The sequence below is a fragment of the Fundulus heteroclitus genome, chromosome 3 (assembly GCF_011125445.2).
Source record: "Fundulus heteroclitus isolate FHET01 chromosome 3, MU-UCD_Fhet_4.1, whole genome shotgun sequence".
In the NCBI taxonomy this organism is placed as follows: Eukaryota; Metazoa; Chordata; class Actinopteri; order Cyprinodontiformes; family Fundulidae; genus Fundulus; species Fundulus heteroclitus.
In genome coordinates this window covers 14,668,727-14,689,407 of record NC_046363.1, presented here as the reverse complement: position 1 = coordinate 14,689,407, position 20,681 = coordinate 14,668,727, and the positions used below count along the sequence as shown (strand labels likewise).

The 20,681-nt window shown below is 38.4% G+C and overlaps 1 protein-coding gene across 1 annotated transcript in view; it reads right to left on the bottom strand.

Annotated features, from left to right (window-relative positions):
* Window positions 1-20,681, bottom strand: part of dnah5 (dynein, axonemal, heavy chain 5) — a 121,392-nt gene that overhangs the window by 18,558 nt on the left and 82,153 nt on the right. Inside the window, exons 68-79 of the mRNA XM_021317547.2 lie at window positions 17,185-17,322; window positions 13,722-13,857; window positions 13,218-13,399; window positions 12,942-13,076; window positions 12,201-12,356; window positions 8,514-8,696; window positions 5,596-5,700; window positions 5,156-5,294; window positions 3,682-3,796; window positions 3,013-3,203; window positions 1,464-1,585; window positions 383-532 (exon numbers count right to left, since the gene is read on the bottom strand). Of these exons, the coding sequence (XP_021173222.2) occupies window positions 383-532; window positions 1,464-1,585; window positions 3,013-3,203; window positions 3,682-3,796; window positions 5,156-5,294; window positions 5,596-5,700; window positions 8,514-8,696; window positions 12,201-12,356; window positions 12,942-13,076; window positions 13,218-13,399; window positions 13,722-13,857; window positions 17,185-17,322 (1,752 nt within the window). The remainder of the gene's footprint in view (window positions 1-382; window positions 533-1,463; window positions 1,586-3,012; window positions 3,204-3,681; window positions 3,797-5,155; window positions 5,295-5,595; window positions 5,701-8,513; window positions 8,697-12,200; window positions 12,357-12,941; window positions 13,077-13,217; window positions 13,400-13,721; window positions 13,858-17,184; window positions 17,323-20,681) is intronic.

The following is a 20,681-nucleotide window of genomic DNA, read 5'->3' as shown; positions in this document are numbered from 1 at the left end:
AATTAATTATCACAGCTTTATGGCTACTAACCCAACTATTACCCAACTACTTCATATTTAGATTTTTTACACAGAGATTTAAATAGATGGATATAATAAACTACCACTAAATTTAGTACTAGTTGGCAAATACACATTATGCAGAAAAGTATTCAATTTCACTGATCTGATCTTAATAGAGTAATAAAAGTATAACAAAGTGATAGTAGCTTTTTATGTTACTTTTTAGTGACAGAAAAGTACAGAAGCCTTATTTCGGCCACCTGAATGGTTGGAATACGGTTTATGACTATGTAATTGTACACAGACATTTGACACTCAGTGTTTGATATTTCACTATATAACTTCTTTAAGAATGCAGAAGGTTAGAAGTTTTCTTAACCTGTGCGATGGTCCTGTCAGGACACCAACAGCGTATGAGGAGCAGCCACCTAAAGCAGTCCAGGGACTGGTCATAGGAGTTCGGAAGCACCTCCTCCTCCGGGGCTTCCTTATCAAACCACGACTTCCACTGCTTCTCATTGCGACTTATCTGGAGGAAATATAGATGCAGGGCTACAGCACTGAAGTACATCCCACCGTGAACCACAGGAACATGCACAGAACTCAGAAATCAATCCATCCTGAACCTGAGAGGAAGGGAGCTTTAAGTCGACTCTCTGCTTTTCGATAGACATCAATATGTACTTACTTTGCACTTTTCCCAGGTAATTTTTATTCTTTTATTCATTTGTTCATGAAAACAGAACAAAGTTAATGCACAATAATAATAATAATAATAATCTTCGTCGTTGTTTACCATTACATTTGACAAAGGTGGAAATAGACAGCCTAAACAAACTGCATTTTTTATGAAAAAAAAATAAAAAATCTGCTTCATCTGCTGCGTATGGATGGACATATTTTCATGTAATATTTAAGCCTCCAGCAGCTCAACCTCTAAACTTCTATTCTTTCCGTCTTCTCCTTGAAAACACGCTTCGACTAAATTGAGAACTTCTAAACGCTCATGTAAATTACTTGCAAGAGAACCCACGTCGGGCAACTGTGTACATGTACATCTGCCCTGCCAGAGGTAATTGATTGAAAATTTAACCAAACTAAGCTCATTTCACACAGCGATGGTTTTTCCTCCCCATGGGAGCCACCAGGCTGTCAGTTACACTCAAGGATTTGTGCATTTGGGCGTGAGTGACAGTCATTCGTGAGTCTCTGAGAGCCTACGTGTAAAAGAAAGGATGAAGTGAGCCATGATGAGACTGATATTGACATGCTTAGTAGAGCAAAGAAGAGCTGTGAAAAATATTTAATAAGCACCCAGAGACCACAAATGCATCAGCGTGTGCGTTGAACAGATGAGACCTCCTCACTGGCAGAGACTTGGTGGATAAAAAAGCACTTGGCTAAATGTTTCCCAGCTAAAGATGTGTGGCTAAACTGATTGACATGTGCATTACGTGTACCTGATTCAGGATATCAGAGAACTGCCAGAGTTTGCTGAGCTCCACGAGGTTGAGCCAAGTCATGTCCAGAATCCACTTGGCTGGTTTCTGGGGGCAGGCTTTCAGGTCCAGAGATGCACCGCCTGCGTGATGCAAACACACACACACACACACACACACACACACACACACACACACACACATACACTTACGAGATCAGACAAAAGGATGAGGTGGAGTGTTGTCTAAAAATAAACATTCTGAAAAGCGAATGTACATACGTTGTTTTTATATTTAAAGTCGCCTTTGCACGATTACAAAAAAAAAGTCAAGAGTTCTGTGTTCAGCTGGTCACAGTGGGCAGATGGTGAAGCTGCATGCATGTAGCAGAGAGTCTGTTCTGAATCAGCTGGTAGCACAACACACGTTTTGCTCCTGCAGTGAATACTGCTACACGAGGGAGATTCGGTTAGCTGCCTCTAGTATGAGACCCATAATGTGCTTTAAAGAAAGCAGTACTTTTAAAAATCATTTCATAGTTTATTTGAAAATTGTGTATGAATGATCTTGCCCCCCCTTCCTCGGTGAGCCTCTTCATCAATATTTACCTTCTCAGTCCCTCAGGTTGGCCAAATAGCAGCAGGTACGGAGGGCTAGGAGGGAGCTCAGATAGGGATGAGCCTTCTCTATTATTGCTCCTCAACTGTGGAATAACCTACCCCTGAACATTAGAGAGGCTGCTTCACTGCCTACTTTAAAAATTCGTCTTAAAAGTCATTTTGTTCTCTGGCCCTTGCCATCAGTGAGACTTTGTTCGAACATGTTCTCTCTAAATTGGTTTTATTGTGTATTATTGTGTATGATCTTTCATCGCTATTATGTCTCATATATATATATATATATATATATATATATATATATATATATATATATATATATGTATGTTGCCAGAAGGATATAAAACAATCTGGCTACTTTGTGTCTTGCGAAAATATTTGCAAGACACACATGACATGACAAAACCATTTTACATTTTGTCATGTTACGGCTACAAACTCACAATGTATTTTGTTGCAATGTTGTGTGATAGAGCAACACAAAGTAGTGCAATGTTGTTTGGTGGAAGAACACATGCATGGTTTTCAACTTCTTTTTTTTTAGAAACAAGAAAAAGAAAAGAATGGTGTGCATCTGGATTCACATGTAATTATGTAATTACCTCTTTAAAAAGTGACTCCTTTCTGCTGCTCCCTTATTCAGGGGTTGCCACAGAATGTCATTACAACCTGCACCCATAATCAAATCAAATGCAACTAAAAGTCCCCTAATTACTAAATAGAGTCCACCTTTTGTGTTATTTAAACTCCAAATGCATTGGTTCTGTAAAGGCATCTGAGATTTGTTGGATAACATTAAGTAAATAAACAGCATCATGGAAAACTAGGAAACACACATCAGTCATAAGGTTAGGGAGAAGTCTAGATTCAAGAACATTAGTGAATTAGACTTTTTTTTAATGCCTTTATATAAATCGCATAAGAAACAATTGAGTACTGAAAAGCTCCCATACCTTTAATGAGCGTGTGAAACTCCTCATGCTTGATTTTGTTGCTCTGCATGTCGATCTTCAACGTCAAAAGCAAAGTGAAAAGGAACTTGTGTTCCTCATACAGGCCCCGTGCAGCGTAGTGGTGCACCTCAAAGGTCATGAACTCTATGATGCTAGCGATCCGTTTGCTGGTGATTGGACTTTTGGAGGACCTGTTCAGGTAATAAAGTGCAACATAAATGTTAGTTTTAATGTCTTGTCAGTGGACTTGGACCTCCAACCACAGTGCAAAAGTATTCAAATATCAGGTTATTATATTTAATTTCAGGTTAGGTTAGTTTTTAAATGTTTTATAAAGCCAAATAAACAAACCTATTGCTTTCAGATACATTCATAGAAAACACAAATTGCAGGAAATATTTTTTTTTATCAAAACATAAAATATAACAGTAGTATAAAGATTATATCAGAAAACATGTTTTCATGGTGATCTTGGCAATGTGCTTGTTTGTTTCTGATGAGAACTTCCGTTAAATACAATTGCGAAGCTGACTTGAACATTATCGCAAAGCTGGCCTAAAGGGTTTTGAAGACACTAGAGTTGATATAAAATACTTTTCTGTTGGGTTCAACAGATTCTGTACTGTTCTTGTATTGTACTGTGATGCCACATGTGCCAGTGTTTCTCACCTCGCAAGAGAAATGTCAAAAAGTCCCAAGAACTGCCTCAAAGAGGTCTGGTACATGACATTTACCATGCTCATCTCAGTGATGAGGAAGTACAGGATGCTGCCCCTAGTGGCCACTAAAATCACACAGAAAACAAACAAAAACTGTCAAAATAGAAACAACATAACAAATGTAGTTATTATGTAATTACCTCTTTTCCCAAAAGTATTTTACGGTTATAGTCTGTAATATTAAAGCTCATCAATTCACCCATCCATCCATCCATCCATCCATCCATCCATCCATCCATCCATTCATGCCCTCTTTTGCATGCAGGGTCATGGATGCCTTCAATAATTTTTCAAAGTCTGTCAGATTAAGCCTCCAATATTTCTGCTTAGTTCCCCTTGGAACTTTATGCGATAGCTGAATAAAGAGTATGGTATATTTCTGAAGTGGAAAGACAACGATTCATTATTTTATTTTTACTTTGTTTTACATAAATCTGAAAAGTTTAGCATATATTTTTATTGTATCATCCCTTGTAAATACAGTACTTTGTCTAGACATTCCTGCAATTACAGCACCAATTCTTTAGGGCTTTATCTCCACCAGGTGGGAACGTATTAGTTACCAGGCATCTGCAGTTCTGATGGAAGAGGGAATTCAAACATTTGAATCAGGTGTTTTAGAGACGGGATGCATCTAAAAGCTACAGGATGGTACCTCTGCAGGACTGGAGCACAATCTACCTCATTCCATGCAGCTCAGGATGTATGTTTAGGGGTGTCTTCGACCCTGGTGAAAGGTGAACCAAAGCCCCAGTTTCAAGCCTTCTGTGGCCTTTAATAGCTGTTCTTCCAGGCTTTCCCTGTATTTAGTCACATACATCTTCCTCTCAACTCTGATCGGCTTCCCCATCCCTGATGGGAAAAAAATCTTCCCAGCAACTTAAATCGGCCACCACAATGTTTCACCGTGGATATGGTGTGGCAGGTTGGCATGAGATGTTTATTTTTTTCCCCCACCCCAAAAATAAAAAATTGTATGTAAGCCAAAATATTTATGTTGGTCTCATTTTACCAGAGCACCTTCTGTAACTTATTTGCTGTGTCCCCACTCTTCTTGACCAGTCTGTCAAATTAAGTGGACAGCTATAGTCGAACTATAACCTGGGACTGACTTTTTGAGACATGTCTCAGTCATATCCCTGAGCACGTTTACAAAACAGCTGTGTTTATATTGAGATTAAATTACACAAAATATGAACTTTTATTCACTAATAATGCGACTTTTGAAGGAAATTGACTCCACTGCATTTTATTTAGGGGCATCATAGTAAAGTGGAATGAATACAAATGCAAAAGAAACTTTTCCATTACTTATCTGCCAAAAAAAAAAAAACAAGTCTTATAGATTCTTGCCTGAAAGTCTGAAAACAGACTGCAGCCTGTCTAAAGAATAAAAAAGGACTCCATTCTGTCTCAGAGCCTACCGGGTCGGTATTCCTCCCTAGCAGCATTTATCTGAACTTCGGTCTCTGCAGCAATCTGCAGCTTCTGAGTGACCTCCTCAGCTGTTTGCTTTGTGTTGTTGAGGACCACAATCAGGCTCTCATCATCCACCAGTGAACCCTGAAAAAAAAAAAAAAACAGGTTACAAAATAAAGCAAGAAACTATGCATGTTTAAAGGAATTGTTTTTGGAGCAAAATATATGGGTATCTCTTTCAGATGTGAATTCAATGAAATTCATTTTAACCTATAATAATACCAAGAAGCAAAATTATATCAAAAAACAAAATGTCAACACTGTGCAACAGTAGTTACACCTTGCTCTCTTTAAAACGTATATCCAGAACTGATTCCTAAAAAAAGCTCTTTATCATTTAATTTTTGTTTTGTTTTAGAAAGCAGAGATTGAAGCGGTTTTCTACCTGTGTGCTTGTTAGTCTGTACAACAAGTTGTCCTCAAGTTCCTTCATCTTCCTCTTGTTATAGGTCACATCTTCCAAAAGGTCAGTCCTTTCCTTCTCCATTTCCTAGAGTCATAAACACACAAACTCAGGCACATATAGATATAAATTATAGAACTACGATGGGGGAAAAAACAGGCAGGGCAGGGGGGTCACTATAAATCAAAAAGCTTCCTGAAGAAGTTGAATCTGACAAAATGAAAGGTATTTTAGACTTTGGGGTGTTCTGAGATGACAATCGACCCTTAATGTGAACATGATCAAAGTAAACGTCTATTAGAATTCATGTCATCATCCAAACTAACTTCATAGTAGAGGGATCATTACTTTTCAGAGTTTCACATTTAATTTAAGTCAGTTTTAACAAGGTGATGTCAGTCACAAGTTTCCACTACCACCACGTTTGTTTGAAGCCCCTAATTTTGCATCTGTTAAAATAGATTGAAACAACACTGGCTAGTTTCATAGTTCAGGATGAATGCCAAAGTTCAGAAACCTTAAATCTAAATAATTATTTAAAAATGTGCAAAGTAATGAGCTAAAAAAAATTGCAAACTAAATACTACACATAAAATAACACAAGTACATCCTAAAGTCACTGTGGCTCGACCGATAACCGTTGTTCTGGATTACCAGCACTCACCTGGTCGAAATAAAACGCAGTCACTCGTATTTACCGGGAGGAAATCTAAGTTTTAGCTAAACAGATTGTAAGTTTAAACAGTAGTGATGAGTTTGGTAAGGAATACATATATTTATAAAATATTTTCAGAACAGTTCAGTACTAGCTCAGTCCAAAAAGTCAGTACAACTCATTGGTTAGCACTTTCTGTTCAGTCTCCATAATGACCAACGCACTGATAGATAGCGGTAGTCCCCAGCTGTGTTCCCTCTAAGCTGCGTTCTGTTATTAATCTTGTGGGTCTCTGACTATGAAACACCTTTAAACTATAACTGAGTGCAACAGTAACATCCCTGACAGCACGACATACAGCTGCCTCTGAAAGATTTTCTGCGTCTCCTATGTTATTAAAAAGCTATCGTTGGTATATAAAAAAAGGAGCAGCACAAAGAAATTGTTCAGAACTGAGAGCGTTCCCTCATTGTGTTAGAAAAGTGATTTGCGGCAGAGAATATTGAAATAAATCATCTGATGACCCCAAAGTGCTTTACACTGGTCAATCATTCACCCATTCACACCCTGATGGTGGTGAGCTACATTGTAGTCACAGCTGCCCTGGAAAAATCCAAGAATTTTGTCTTTTTCATGTAATCAGGTTAAATCAGTTTTATCTGAACTAAATAACCTAAAAGAAATTACTGCTGTAACTTGATTCTTTTATTAAACCATGTAGCTTGATATAACCTCAGGTTTTGGACAGGCGTAATGTACCCTCAGTGTGCTCGTCTGATGTTGCTCACAGAGGTCAAGTGAACGCTCAGGGAGTTTGTGTGTTTGCTCAGACACATGGAAAATTAGGGGGAACATTGGTCTCCAGTGGTTCCTTCACTTTAAGTTCTGATTTAGATGTGCGCCACACACCAGGATATGTGTTTCACACTTTTGTTGCCTTGATGGACGGTGGTTAGCTTTCAGCGCACCAGTATGTCCAGCTGGATGCTGACGTGTTGCCATGGTGGCGGTCATAAACAGAAACACAGCAGTCTCTCGCTGGAGTGTACATGTCGCTTTCGTACTTGCCACTGTGAGCGGTCCATTATGTCATTCAAGCAAGAAATGTTAACAGAAAAAAGGGTTGTGTAGCTTGTAGCTGGGCTCTAAGTTGTGTCTGAACATCAGCTGAGCTGTCCAGCCTCCGTCTCCCAGCAACAAACACATCCTTCCTCCCACAACATCCCCCCCCCCCACTATCCTCCACACACCGTGCAAGGCCATCCTTATCTCCAAAAACCCTCCAACGTAGCACAGAAAGCCAAAAGCAAACAGGGTATAGTGTGCATTACACACAATGCCTTTCAATGTTTCTAATAAGACATTATTGTCAGCTTCTTGGTTGCTTGCCAATCAGTCACGGAACCATATCTTATTCTCTACAATCTCCAATTCCTGGGAGCATTTCTTAGTGGGAAAAAAATTAATAAATACCGAGTTTCTTGTCAAACTTGCTTTAATGTTGGGGTTCGTTTTTTGTTTTCTTATCAACATATTTAATGCTTGTGGGCGCATTTTTTTAAATAACCATCCAATTAATGAAACATCTAAATACTAAACACAATAATACCAGGCTTATAAAGGCCCCATAAGCCTGAAAGAAAAGAAAAATAGTGTTTTCAAGCTGGAATAGCAGCCTCAGCTCTTTTATTACGGTTATATCCATATTTGGTGCATACTGGAGATAGCAAGCTATTCTTCACATCTTCCATGAATCTTTCATTTCATAATCACCCATTAGGCTTACCGCCAGGAAAATTGCCTCTCTGCAGCCGTGCCGGTCTTTTCAGACTAACAATCAATGAGCCCTTTGGCCCCGTGCATTTACAGCGCAGTATTATATCGCTCAGTGTGAATGGCTCAAGTTCCTGACACTTTAGAGGTGTGTGTCTTTGTTAGTAGATTTCATACGGATGCATATGGACGACATTTCTAAGTGACCGGCTGCTTCTTCTACTCTGTGCGTTAACAACCACCGTTTTTCGCAAAAGGGTGATGATACACTCGGGAGTTCTAATGGCACACGGTTTGAGAGAGAAAACAAGGCACACAATAAGAAATGTGTTAAAAGCCTACAAGCATCTAGGCAAACAACTTAAACCAGAAGCGCTGTGCTTAAATTTATTTCCATATAACTTTTCTTAAACGAGACGTTAAATATTACATATGGTGGTTGAAGTCACCCCCTTTTTGACTGAAGGTATACCTGTTTTTCAGTGAGAATGACTCTTCCCAGCAGCTGGTCCTCCAGTCCTTTCATCGTGACGGTGAAGTCAATGATGGAGGTTCGAGCGCTTATCTCAGGAGTGTAAGCAGGGTTAGGGAGCTTGGTCGTCATATAAAGCCTGAAGCCCTTCATCACATCCACTTCCTTGTCCCCGACTTTCACCTGTGAACGTATCACCTTTTAGCACGACGCCATCACAAAGATTAAGAAGTATCACAAAATACCTCCAACAAAGTACGTATGCTTCCTGAATATTGTTTTTAAATTTTGCCACAACCCCAAGCTTCAAAGTCTTTTTGAGATTTTATGTGACAGAGGCGACACAAAGTAGTGCAGAAATGTGGGGTGGAAGGAAAATGTTCAATGCCTGTTTAACACAAGAAAAATGAAAAGGGTGGCTTGTCTTTCTATTCATCTGATAAATAAATCAAAAACAAGGCAGCCAACAACTTTCACAAATCACCTAGTATCTAAACTATATTGACTTTAATTTAATCTAGGTATGAAAACAGTTTAAAGGACTGATCTCACCACGATGCACTCCTTTGCAAAGCATTTTTTTGCAGTTTTGTGATGTAGCGAGGCCTAAAGTTGAAAACAGCGGCATTGTGGCGCACTCTGATCTAAATAGATGAGGATTGTTTCAGCACTAATATTTAATAATACCAATGGGATTCATCTGGAGATAGACTGAGAGCAAAGAAGAGAATATTAACACTGATGTATGGTGCAGCGGTACATGTAAGAGCTACAAAAAATGAGAAGTTGACCTGTAAGCCAGGCTCAGCTTTGGGCAAAGAACTGCTTCTTTTTTTTATTTGCCATAGCAGCTTCAGGTCAACTCCTTTCTTCATTCCTTCTAAATTCATGTTCTAAAGATAATTCTGAAAATATGGAGTTCATGTCAAGATGGATGGAGCTAAAAGGGCCATCCTTGAGGAAAATGTTCGAAAAGATCCAAAAGGTTTGAGACTGCGGAAAAGAGCCTAGTTTTAGAAGAAACACGACCCTCCACACTGAAAACATAATTATTTTTTTAGGATGGCCCAGTCAAGCTCAAACCTAAATTTATCAGAGTATCTTTGGCAAGATCTACTTTATCCAATCTAACTTAGCTTTCTTTTTTTTCTTCTTTTTTTCTCTTGCTTTTTGTCCAATGTGCAAAGCTGGTAGAGGCATACCAAAAAATACTTTTTGGCTCCTGTTATTGCAGCAAAAGGTGGTTCTAGAAAGACTGACTCAGTGGGGGTTGAACACAAATGTACACGATGCCTGATGTTTAAAAAGGTTCTTAAAACAGATCCTCGACCAGAAAAGTCGCTGTCGCTGGGGGGAGAGATGTCTGGGTTTCCCTCCTGGACCTGTTCCCCCTGCGACCTGATCTGAGCTGAAGACGATGGTGGATGGATGGATGGATGGATGGATGGATGGATGGATGGATGGATGGATGGATGGATGGATGGATGGATGGATGGATGGATGGATGGATGGATGGATGGATGGATGGATGGATGGATGGATGGATGGATGGATGGATGGATGGATGGATAATTTTTCTGTGTTTTCCTATTCCATTGATATGCTACTTCGTGTGGGTCTATCAAATATATAAAATTAAAATGTAATGAATTTTGTGGTTGAAATGTAATAGAATATGAACATTTTCAGGACACTGTCATTTTTTTCTCTCCAAGTAAGTACATCCTCTCATAAACCCAGAAAAACAGCACTGAACCGTTAAAGAAAAATCATAAAAAAGGCCAAATATGCCAAGTGAACTTTTAAGCAATCTGTTTATAGTGAAAGGTGCTAGAAATATTACGCATAATTGTCACAATGAAGTCACAATAAACTCTTGGTAGATGGAGCTACCCTGAATTATTCCCTGTGTATTTGTGCAGATAAATATGTGCACATGAATGGGTGCAAGATTGCATTTGCTCTGATCAGCATTTAATTACTCATGGCAATATATCATCTAATTATCCATCTGTGTGTCTGTTGCTGGAGGTGTCAAGCACAGGCACCTTGACTTCCTGCTGGAACTCTGCTATTAATAGAAACGGAAACTTTTCACAGAATGGAAAGACACAACAGAGGCAAAAACAAAATTTGGAATCAGCTCTTTTATATTCTAGCTGAGACTCCTGGTTGAGTTGTGTTTGAGGAGTATCCCTGTTGTCAGTCACCAGCATATCTGAAGCGGAGCACATTGACTAATGTTTGCAAGCTGACTGCAAAGATATTTATAGCATCAACCTATCATGACGTGCGGTAAAATAAGTATGCAGTTATGTAAATAAGAAGAAGATTTCACTTACAGCCAAACGGCATTTGTGAGAACGTTGGCTCACGTCTATATGGAGCAACACACACAACGCAGTCATTGCACAAAATGCTTTTTAAAAAGTTTAGAATGAGATACTTTAAAAAAAAAACTGTTTAGTCTTTGTGATGGTCGCTATTAGAGTTTCTCTATGCACCTTACATCTGGCCAATTTCCTTGTACTACGACAGATGTAGCATGGCACAATGAAAGTAAAGATTTATTTTAACTTATCTTCTGTATTTCCTCTCATACAAAGCAGACATTTTAAAGCCTAAACCAGACTCTTGTACAAGCAGACAAAAATAATAATAAAAAAAAATATAAAAAAAAAACTACTGAAACTACAACCTCTGATTTTAAAATAGAAGTATATTGTTTTAACATGACATGACAACAGGAACAAGAGGAAGCTATTTCTTATGGTACGAAAGCACATAAAACGTCAGTCAGCAGTCAGCTGTCAGCTCTTTGAAAATGAAAGTGACCAAATAAAGATGCGTGATCAATTTTTATCCATTACAAGTTCAGTATCATGAAAATGTATTGGTCTTTTCCTTAAGAAATAAATGGTTGAATATTGTACTTGACCTTCAGTTTTTCTTACCTTAAAAATAATTAAATTAATCGACCCCAACAAAATTTTAAAATGTTGGATTATTTTCAATGGATATTGAAATTCTCTTAACCCACAGCTGCGAAAACCTTCCGTCTTATTTGGTGAAATCAAAAACATTTTCACTCAATTTCCTGTTTTACTTTACATTATGTTTAGCTTCAGGCCTGCTGCTGCAGCAAAGACATTTCACAGGGTAGTGCTGATGAAGTATGTTTGATATATTTCAGTGTTACGTGGGCAGAAACTCAATATGTTTTTGGCAATTAAGATAGTTATCTCAAAAAAAGAGAAGCATGCATTTAAAAATCCTTCGTCCACTTTTGCAGTCCATTAATCCATTACCCTTTGGCCTTTTCTCTGATGGGGTCATTGTGAGATATGAATGACTGGAGGGTTCTTCTTAAAAAGAAAGTGTGCATGCGTAAATTACAAATTCAAAACAGGAAACATTTCATAAACAATAGAACATACTTTCATTGGAGGAAATGCTCCTGATTCTCAATAAAAATGAAGCTGAAAAGAAGAGACCAGCTGTTCTGTCTGCCCACTTGAAAGCAAAGGAAAATTATTCATCAATTTAGGGACAGCAAATCTGCCTTATCCCAACAGTCCACCCACTCTAAACCTCCAGCCATGTATGGTTCATGTTGTGCAGTAAGGGGGGGAAAAATCATCAGTTTAATACAAGTATTAACTAAACAAAAAATAAATGAATTACTACCTTGTAAGTGGAGCCGGTTTTAATAAAGTTCTTCTCAAGAATGTTGTCAAGTGCGGGGTCCAACTCCTCGCCGACATCCTCAATCAGCAGGGGGCGACCAAGAGACAAGCTGTCCTCCAGATGGTTTTTGAAGTATTTGTGGTTCAGTGATGTAATCTGATAAAAGGGTAAAAAAATATTTGTGAATCAGAGTTACGTAATTACAAATCTCCATTAATGTTCTCTGCCTTTATAGAGTACATTTTGACACAGACAAAAAAAAAAAAAAAAGAGATTAATGAATGTTGCCTGAAACATTGTCAGCAGTAATCAAACTACATCTTTCTTAGATCCTCATCATAAATGTAAGCAAAAACCAACAAAAATGTCTGGTTTATTTTTAGACAGAGTTTAAGGAAAGCTGACAGAAATACTTGTTTGTTCTAGGAGGATGTTTCATGGACAAAAAAAAAAAAACTTCTGCTTGAGCTCAGTGCCTTTAAGGACGCTCATAATTCGCCTTCAGAATGCACTCGCTCTGCTCAGAGATTACCACTAACAGGTGTATGACCCTGGCTGAGCTCATGGCGCCTGCAGAGCTACTTTCTTCAAATGTGCTGACCAAGCTGGTAATCAAAGAGCTAAGAGTAAACAGAGGATCTGTTGATTTTTCTAACCCTCAACGTCAGTCACAAAATAGAGCAAGCTGACTATTTTGAACATATAAAATCAAAGCTGTGGGGAGATGATGGCCACCCAAACCTGCAACTCGTTTCTAGCTTCTTTGTTTTTGATCCAGATTTTCCCCTGCGTCTGTGGGTCAATAAGGAGAGGAAATCTAGCAGCTTTGGTCACAATTATGCCATTTTGAATGGACAGGTCATCGTTGGGAAGGCCCTGTAACAAAGAAAGGTGACATTCATTCCTGATGTTTTTTGTTTGTTTTTTTTGTGCAGTTGCCCACTTGATAACACAGACAGAAAACATTGCATATAGTGAAGCGTATTTAGTGATGTTTTAGCAGAATCCTTCACCGACCTGCAGATTCCATTCACTAACAGTGGGTGCATCGATGAGAAGCTCAGCCAGATTGAGCCCCTTGGCGAAGGGGATGCTACGCTGCTTCAGCTCTCGCTGCCAGTCACTCAGAAGGAGATTACGAAACTCCTGATTAAAGGGGCCAGAATACGAGAGGAACGCTGTGGCCAGAAGGACATCACCTGAAAGATGGACACCAAAGTGCTGCTAGCCAATATGGTTTCAAGAGTTAAAAAAAAGCTAAATGTCTTAGCAGATGGGTATGTAGAAGATCATGCTTTTTTGTATTTAATGAGTCAAACAAACATCTGGACTGACTAGACAATACTGTAAAATATGAAATGTCTCTGATAGACAAAAGAAAATTACACTTATTAGGATAAAACATTACCCTAATATTTTCTTTATTTTTTCTTTTATTATTCATTTTTTGCATTGCAGAAGCATGGCTTCAACGTTCCGCCTTTCATACAATAAAGTGTTAAATCACACAATGTGACCTACCCACGAGGCGTTTGGTTTGGGCAGCGAACTCTTTGCTCTGTTCTGTCCACCTCTCCTTCTCACCAGCGAGGCCGCTGATGAGACTGGACGCTGTCTGCATCTTGCGTCTGCAACGCTCAGCATCCTCCAGCAAAGTCTGGAGGTAAAGGGGCCAACAACCAGGTCAGCTTGCTCATCGGTCTGTTTATCTTTGTGTGTTCTACAGCGTCTTAACCAACTTTTATTATTATTATTATTATTATTATTATTATTATTATTATTATTATTATTATTATTATAAATCATTCTTGGAAAACTGCTGAATATTTAAAACGGTCCCGATTGTGCATTATGGCCAAAGTATTCTTACATGAACAATTAATTCTGCCATTAGCAGTAAATGTTGCTTGTCTGTCTACTTCAGCAGAGAAACACACACCCAGTGCATGTGGCGTTATTTCGGCAAATGTCGCAGCATCCTCAGCCTGTGATGTACAATTGCCTTCACATTATCTTCTTTGATTTAACATAAATGCTGGAATACCTCACCCATTGTAAAAACAATCAAAAATTTTATAGAGCCGATTTTTGAATCATTTAACAGAATATTCTTTTCATTTGCTGCTCAAAGACCTTAATGACACTGTTTACAGAAACGTGGCAATCACACGTCAATAAAGATCAGATTAGTGGCATATAAAACCAAACTGCCTCTGAGTCCCTTTCACCTGCAATAGACCAATAAAGCTCACTGTTTGCCCCCCAGAGGAGCACAGCTCTCTGCTTTAATCACAAAATTATAAGAGTCGGCTTGGGCTTTCCACTTCTCCTAATCAGGAAGTCTTGATGCACGCACTTTTCTGTTTACATTTTGTTATTCATCACAGAACAGCGCGTTCTGACGCTGGAAATACACAAAGCTGGCCTCTGGGTAACTCAGGCTGAGTCATTCTCTATTTCAGCTGAAGCTTCTCACACCCTTTCCAAGCTGCATTTAAAAAGACTTTTTTTAAAAATAGTATTTAACATTTCAGTTTGCAACAAAAAAAACATAGAGACCCAACAATACCATATTTAAAAATGAACTCTCAAGTAGTTGTTGTTCTGTGGTGTCCACAGTGAAGCAAAGGCTGATTACGAACAGTGCTTGGTGTTGTCTTGACAACGTAGGTTGACTAAATTATCTCTTTGATTGTTTATTTAATTTATAAATGAGCTTGTATGCTAAAGTTGTAATGTTGCACAGAAGATCAAACTATCTATGGTAGTTGTTAAAAGGCAAAGGCAGTGCGTACTGCATACGTCAGACAGCAATTATGTACCAGATGTTGGTTCCATGTGAAGAATCTTGATGTCTAAAATCATCAGGGACATTTAAGGGGCCAAATTCACCACAATACAGTTGTACTACACAATTTTATATCACCCAGGCCTGACAACTCAATGTCATCCTGAATCAATGTATCTATATGTGATCAATCCTGTGTTTAGTCTTAAAACAATGTAAAAACCTAAAGTGGATCAGATTGACCCCAAATTACCGTTGCTTACAAAAAAGCCAAGGTTCTTCAGTTTATGTTAAAAAAAATACCACAATGGCTTCTAGAAGGTCTCTCTATAGTTATTTAGTAGTTGTTCATCCTTGACTGAATCAATATTTTGTACGACCCCCTTTTGCACATCTAGACACTGGAGTTTTTTCCCATTGTTTTTTCCCCCAAAATAGCTCAAACTCAGACAGTGGGATGGAGAGTTTCTGAGAACATACATTGTGAAGTCTTGCATCGGATCTTCAGTTGGATTTATGTCTAAACTTTGACTAGGCCCTTCACTCGAATGTGGTTTCATTTGAATCATTCTTTTGTGGCTCTGGGTTTCTTTTTAGGTTTGTTTTCCTGCTAGAAAATCAACTTCAGCCCCAGGATCAAAACTTTTGCGGCCCCTAACGGGCACTCTTCCAGAACCGCCCTGGATTCAGCTCCAAGCATCTTCTGATAAACTTTGACAATTCCCCATCCTTACCGGGGAAAGCCATCCACACAGCACCATGCTGCCAGCACCATGACTGACCAGGAGGAGGATGTATTCATATGATGTGAGCTGTTATGTTTCTGTCATACGTGGTGTTTTGTGTGCGGGTCAGGATGATTCGTCTTGGCCTCTTCTGACCGGAGCACCTTCGTCCACATGTTTGAAAACCATAAAGCTGACCTATTAAGGCTTTCTTCTTGAGCACACTTTCATCGATCTCTGCTTTGTAGAGAGAATTAGTAATAGTTGTCCTGTCGACATATTCTGGCTGCTGTGCTGTGGACCTTTGCAGTTAATGTTTGTTCATTAAAGGTATACTATGCAACCGGGGTTGATTTTCCAGCGAGGCTCCCCCCAGAGGGCGAAAGTAAAAGTGCACTGTCGTAAAGATGCTCAGCTGTTCTGGTTTCTCCGTCAAGCCAGGCGCAGTTGTTTTGAGCTTAGCAGACAGGCGAACGCAACAAATACAAAAGTCGAAAAAACGGCAGTACAAACAATGACTAACAGTGAAAGTATGAACATGCACACAGAGAGAGAGAAACCATTCCAATGCAGATGTTTACCCGTGTACGACTCCTCCTCCTGTCCAGAGCCCTTTTCCTCTTTCTTGCCTGCTCCGACATGGGCTTTTCGCTGTTTTCTCGCTGGTTCCGCCATGATAACTGCACAAATATCGCCACTGCGCTAGCAACGAGCACACCTTTCACTGCGGGCGTGTAGCAGTTCTCGCCATAAAGCAAGACCGACTCTCGCGTTGCACCAGACTTCTGAGCCTGTGAGTGCGGGCCGAGTGCTCTTGCAATTGCAAGTACGGTAATTCCCCCACAGACCACCAGGGCGGCTGAGAAAACCTTTGTTCGACCTGAAATGACTAATTTAATCATCCAAAACGGTATGTAACCGTTTAACTGAAAAATGTTGCATAGTATGCCTTTAATGATCTCTTGCAAACAGCCGAGGCATTCACCAAACAGCTGTGTTTATACTGAAAATAAACGGCTCCATCAATCCATCCATTTTCCAACACGTTTATCCCTATTGGGGTCACGAGGGGTGCTGGTGCCTATCTCCAGCTGTCAACGGGCGAGAGGCGGGGTACACCCTGGACACGTCACCAGTCTATCGCAGAATAAACGGCTCCATTTAATGATTAAGCGATTTCTTAAAGACCGAAGTTTTTACTTGGAGGCATCAGAGTACAGGGAGGTAAGAACAAGTGCACGCCACACTTTTCAAATGTATTTATAAAAAGAAATTCAAAGGCCACGCTTTGTGTTCCTTCCACATCACAAGTGCTACTTTTAGATGTGTTGGTTTGTCTCATAAATTCCAAAAATCACAAAAGTTCACATGATAATACTTTAGCGGGCCACCAAAACATAAGATAAAGCTGTAGCTCCACATTCATATGTGTTTATGAAAGGTTGACGTTTATGTTTTAGATAAAGATTACCTGTTTCTCCATCATGGCCTTCTCATATTCCGCCTGCACCACATCCAGCTCTGCCTGCTTGTCATCCAGCTCAGCCTGAGCTGTTTCTAGGTCCACATTGGCTACGGCCAAACGGCTTTCTTGCACCGCAAGATTGGCCTATTTAAAACAGAAGAAAAAAACGCTGTCATTCCTCTCTTTAAAAAAAGCTGCAGGGTTCGTTGTTTGTTATGCACAAAGATGGAAAAGGACAAGGGACCAGAGGAAGGAGGGATGCAAGGAGTTGACAGAAAAAGGAAATAATTGCTGCCAGTGAATATGGACATCTCTCACTTCTGACAAAAGTAGACTTACTGGAGAATTAGGAAGTCAGAAATATGTGTGCATAAAATATGATATGAAAAAAACATAGCATAAAGTTCTTTCTTTCTTTTTTGCTTTTTTTTTGCCTTTTAAGACTTCAAAGGTTCAAAAGTCCACCAGGATGTAAAAAAAAGGAAATGTGGAAGCCATAGAAAAACTGTAACCGAACATCGAAGGATTACCAGAAAAAAAAATAAAGAAAAAAAATTACATAAATCTAAAAAGATATCAAAGGAGAATTTATTTTAAGGTAACGCTGAAACTATAGATAAAGCAGTGAAAGAGACTGAGAGACAGATTTACAGAAGGTTGTGAGGTGATGTTAATTTGTGTGCTGAAATCTGATTGGTTGGCCAGAAGGGAGTCTACCACTTCCGTTCATTATTAATGGAAACTGAAAGAGACCATTCATGCTCGTCTGTCTCCCTGTCTGCCTTCTCGAAGTCTGGCTGGTTAGCTTAAAAGGAAGTCAATGCCGAGCTGTAAACCAGAAAATCAATTTGCCACACCATGTTCCAGGCTTAAGGAAAATATCAGGATGAGAGGCAAAGGAGTTCTAATGGAGGTGGTGGATCATGGGATGAAAATGGATAAAGGGTGTTAGTGTGAGACACAAAAAAAATAGGGCTGGAAAGGAACGGAAGACAGTCTGGACTGTCTGATAGGGGCATAATGGAAGTGGGAAGAAGGGAGACAAAGGTAAAGATGAGATGGAGAAACTGAGACACTGAACATAGAAAAAAGAAAAAATACATATTAACATGGAGGCCAGCAAAACAGGGGAAAAACAGCACTCGGATGTAAAAGCTTACATCATTAACAGAGGTAATCTATACAATCTAAAAATAAAACTGCACACTTTAAAAGATAAATAATAATTCTAATGGATTCTAATATTTTTTTATATATAAAGCCAGTACTTACAAGGACAAACTAAAAAAAAGCAGCAACCAAACCTATTTCAAACATATCGGTCTTAGCCACCTTCAACTCTTAAATAAAAACAGAGACCACTGTAAAATCCTTCTCAGGTATACTATTTACAAGTAGTTTGAGTTATTTAAACATCTCTAGTTTTAGTTTTAAGATGTTTCTTTGGACAGAAAATCACAAATGGTCAAGGTGTTTTCAGACCTGTATTAATACAAACATCCCATCTTAAACTTCATTTCTAAGCAACAAAAAAGTTAGGCTTTAACTTGGAAAGACTTCAGAATTCACTATTTTGTGGAATAACCCAGATTCTGTAGCAGAGCTTTCCTGTGTTTGGGCATGGTGTCCGCCACTCTTTCACTTTTCTGTTGGGCTGATGTATCCCCCCCATCAGTACCTCATTAAGCAGAGTGATGTGTTCTCGTGTTTAATAATGGAACATAAACGGCTGTCAGACGTGTAAAGGTGCTGATTTCAGAAAGGATGAAGTGCTATTTTAATTCAATTCAATTGTTTCCAAGGCCTCTTAGTTTGAAAGCAGTAACTGATATTTTGTGTTCTTTAATAAAAATGATCAAGACAGCGTCTGTAAGAGAAATGACCAAATTTACATCTGTGATTTCCTGTAAATACCTTAACAGTGTACCTGACAACACTGATAACACCTTTACTGTGACCGTAAAGGGAATATCCAATTTCCTTGTATATTAAACCTTAGATGCGTGAGGGACAAGATCCTACACTCTTCCATGAGTCGGCGCAAAATGATCAGTTTGTTTTTGTGATATTTGTGTCATGTTAGTTAAGGATTTTGGTAAGTTAAATTGTGAAATGGCATGATATCAATGACACTTGTTTTGAAGGAAAAGGTGGAAAACGACATGCTAACTTTTTGTCAAATATATTGAAAGAAAACAACCTCAGCAGGTTATCTGTGAACCATGTATGCACCTAAGGGTGGACAACTTTGTTAATTGAACAGAAATGTCAGTTATTCAATTGTAACACAAGAATACATTTGAACAGATTGTCTTTTCTGATTGTTGTACCAATAATCCCAGTTTCATCAATTCCAGGGTTCATTTATTTTTTCTAATCAAAAGGAGTATTTTTAAGATCTGCAGAATGTCTTTATATGGTGTGTGGCACCAGCGTCATCTTTCAAGTCTCACACTGAGTAGTCAAGAAGACTTTGGCCGAGCTGATATTATTCATGCAGATGAGGTTTGACAGTAGTTAGGTGGCCTCAAGAATAATAATACTAAAAGAGCCTGACGGTGTTCAGCCACGTTTCCTTTGAGTCTGTGCTGACTACCAGAGCATATTCAATCTCTTTTTCCGTCATCGCTTTTTTTTCTCCTTAACATTGTATCAGAAATTCTGTCTTCTTCCAATTTCTAATAAACCCAAAGCCAGACAGATATCCTGAGCACAGATACCAGCTTTTTAAGACCTCTTTAAACCAGATCCACATCACTCTTCAAAGTTGAATCATCTGACTATAATGCATGTTAATATCAAGGGATCAATTGTGTTATGAATTCAGTTCACACTAGAGAGCTAGAAAAATTTTAGTTTTACTCGCTTACTATTTAGCAGAAATCAACAAAAAGTTTTTTCATAAAGTCAATATAGACAAAAGCGATTTTGTACAGCATTATATATACACATATATATATATACACATATACACACACACACACACATATATATATATATATATATATATATATATATATATATATATATATATATATATATATATACACACATTTATACATATATACATATATATGTATAAATATATATATATATATATATATATATATATATATATATATCTAATATATATATATATAGTAATATATAATATCAGTATATAATATCTATCTATTAAATATAATAAGTTAGCATTTTTTTATTCAAAGTCTATTTTTCATAAATAAAATACTGATCAGTCAGTATTTATTACTGAGATCCGTAATAAGTTGTCTTATTGTTTTAATAATAAAACTCATTTATATGTTTTAATACATAACATGCTTAGTAATCCAGTTTAATTGTTTCCAAAGTTTCAAACCTTAGCCCTTAAACACCACAAACAGTTTTGTGGTGTTGAAAACCAAACCAAGCATGCTGGATCAAACCCTAACCCAAATCTGTTGTGTTAAATCAACCGAGGCCTGGATCAATCTTTATTTAAGCCAAACTGGGTTGTTTTT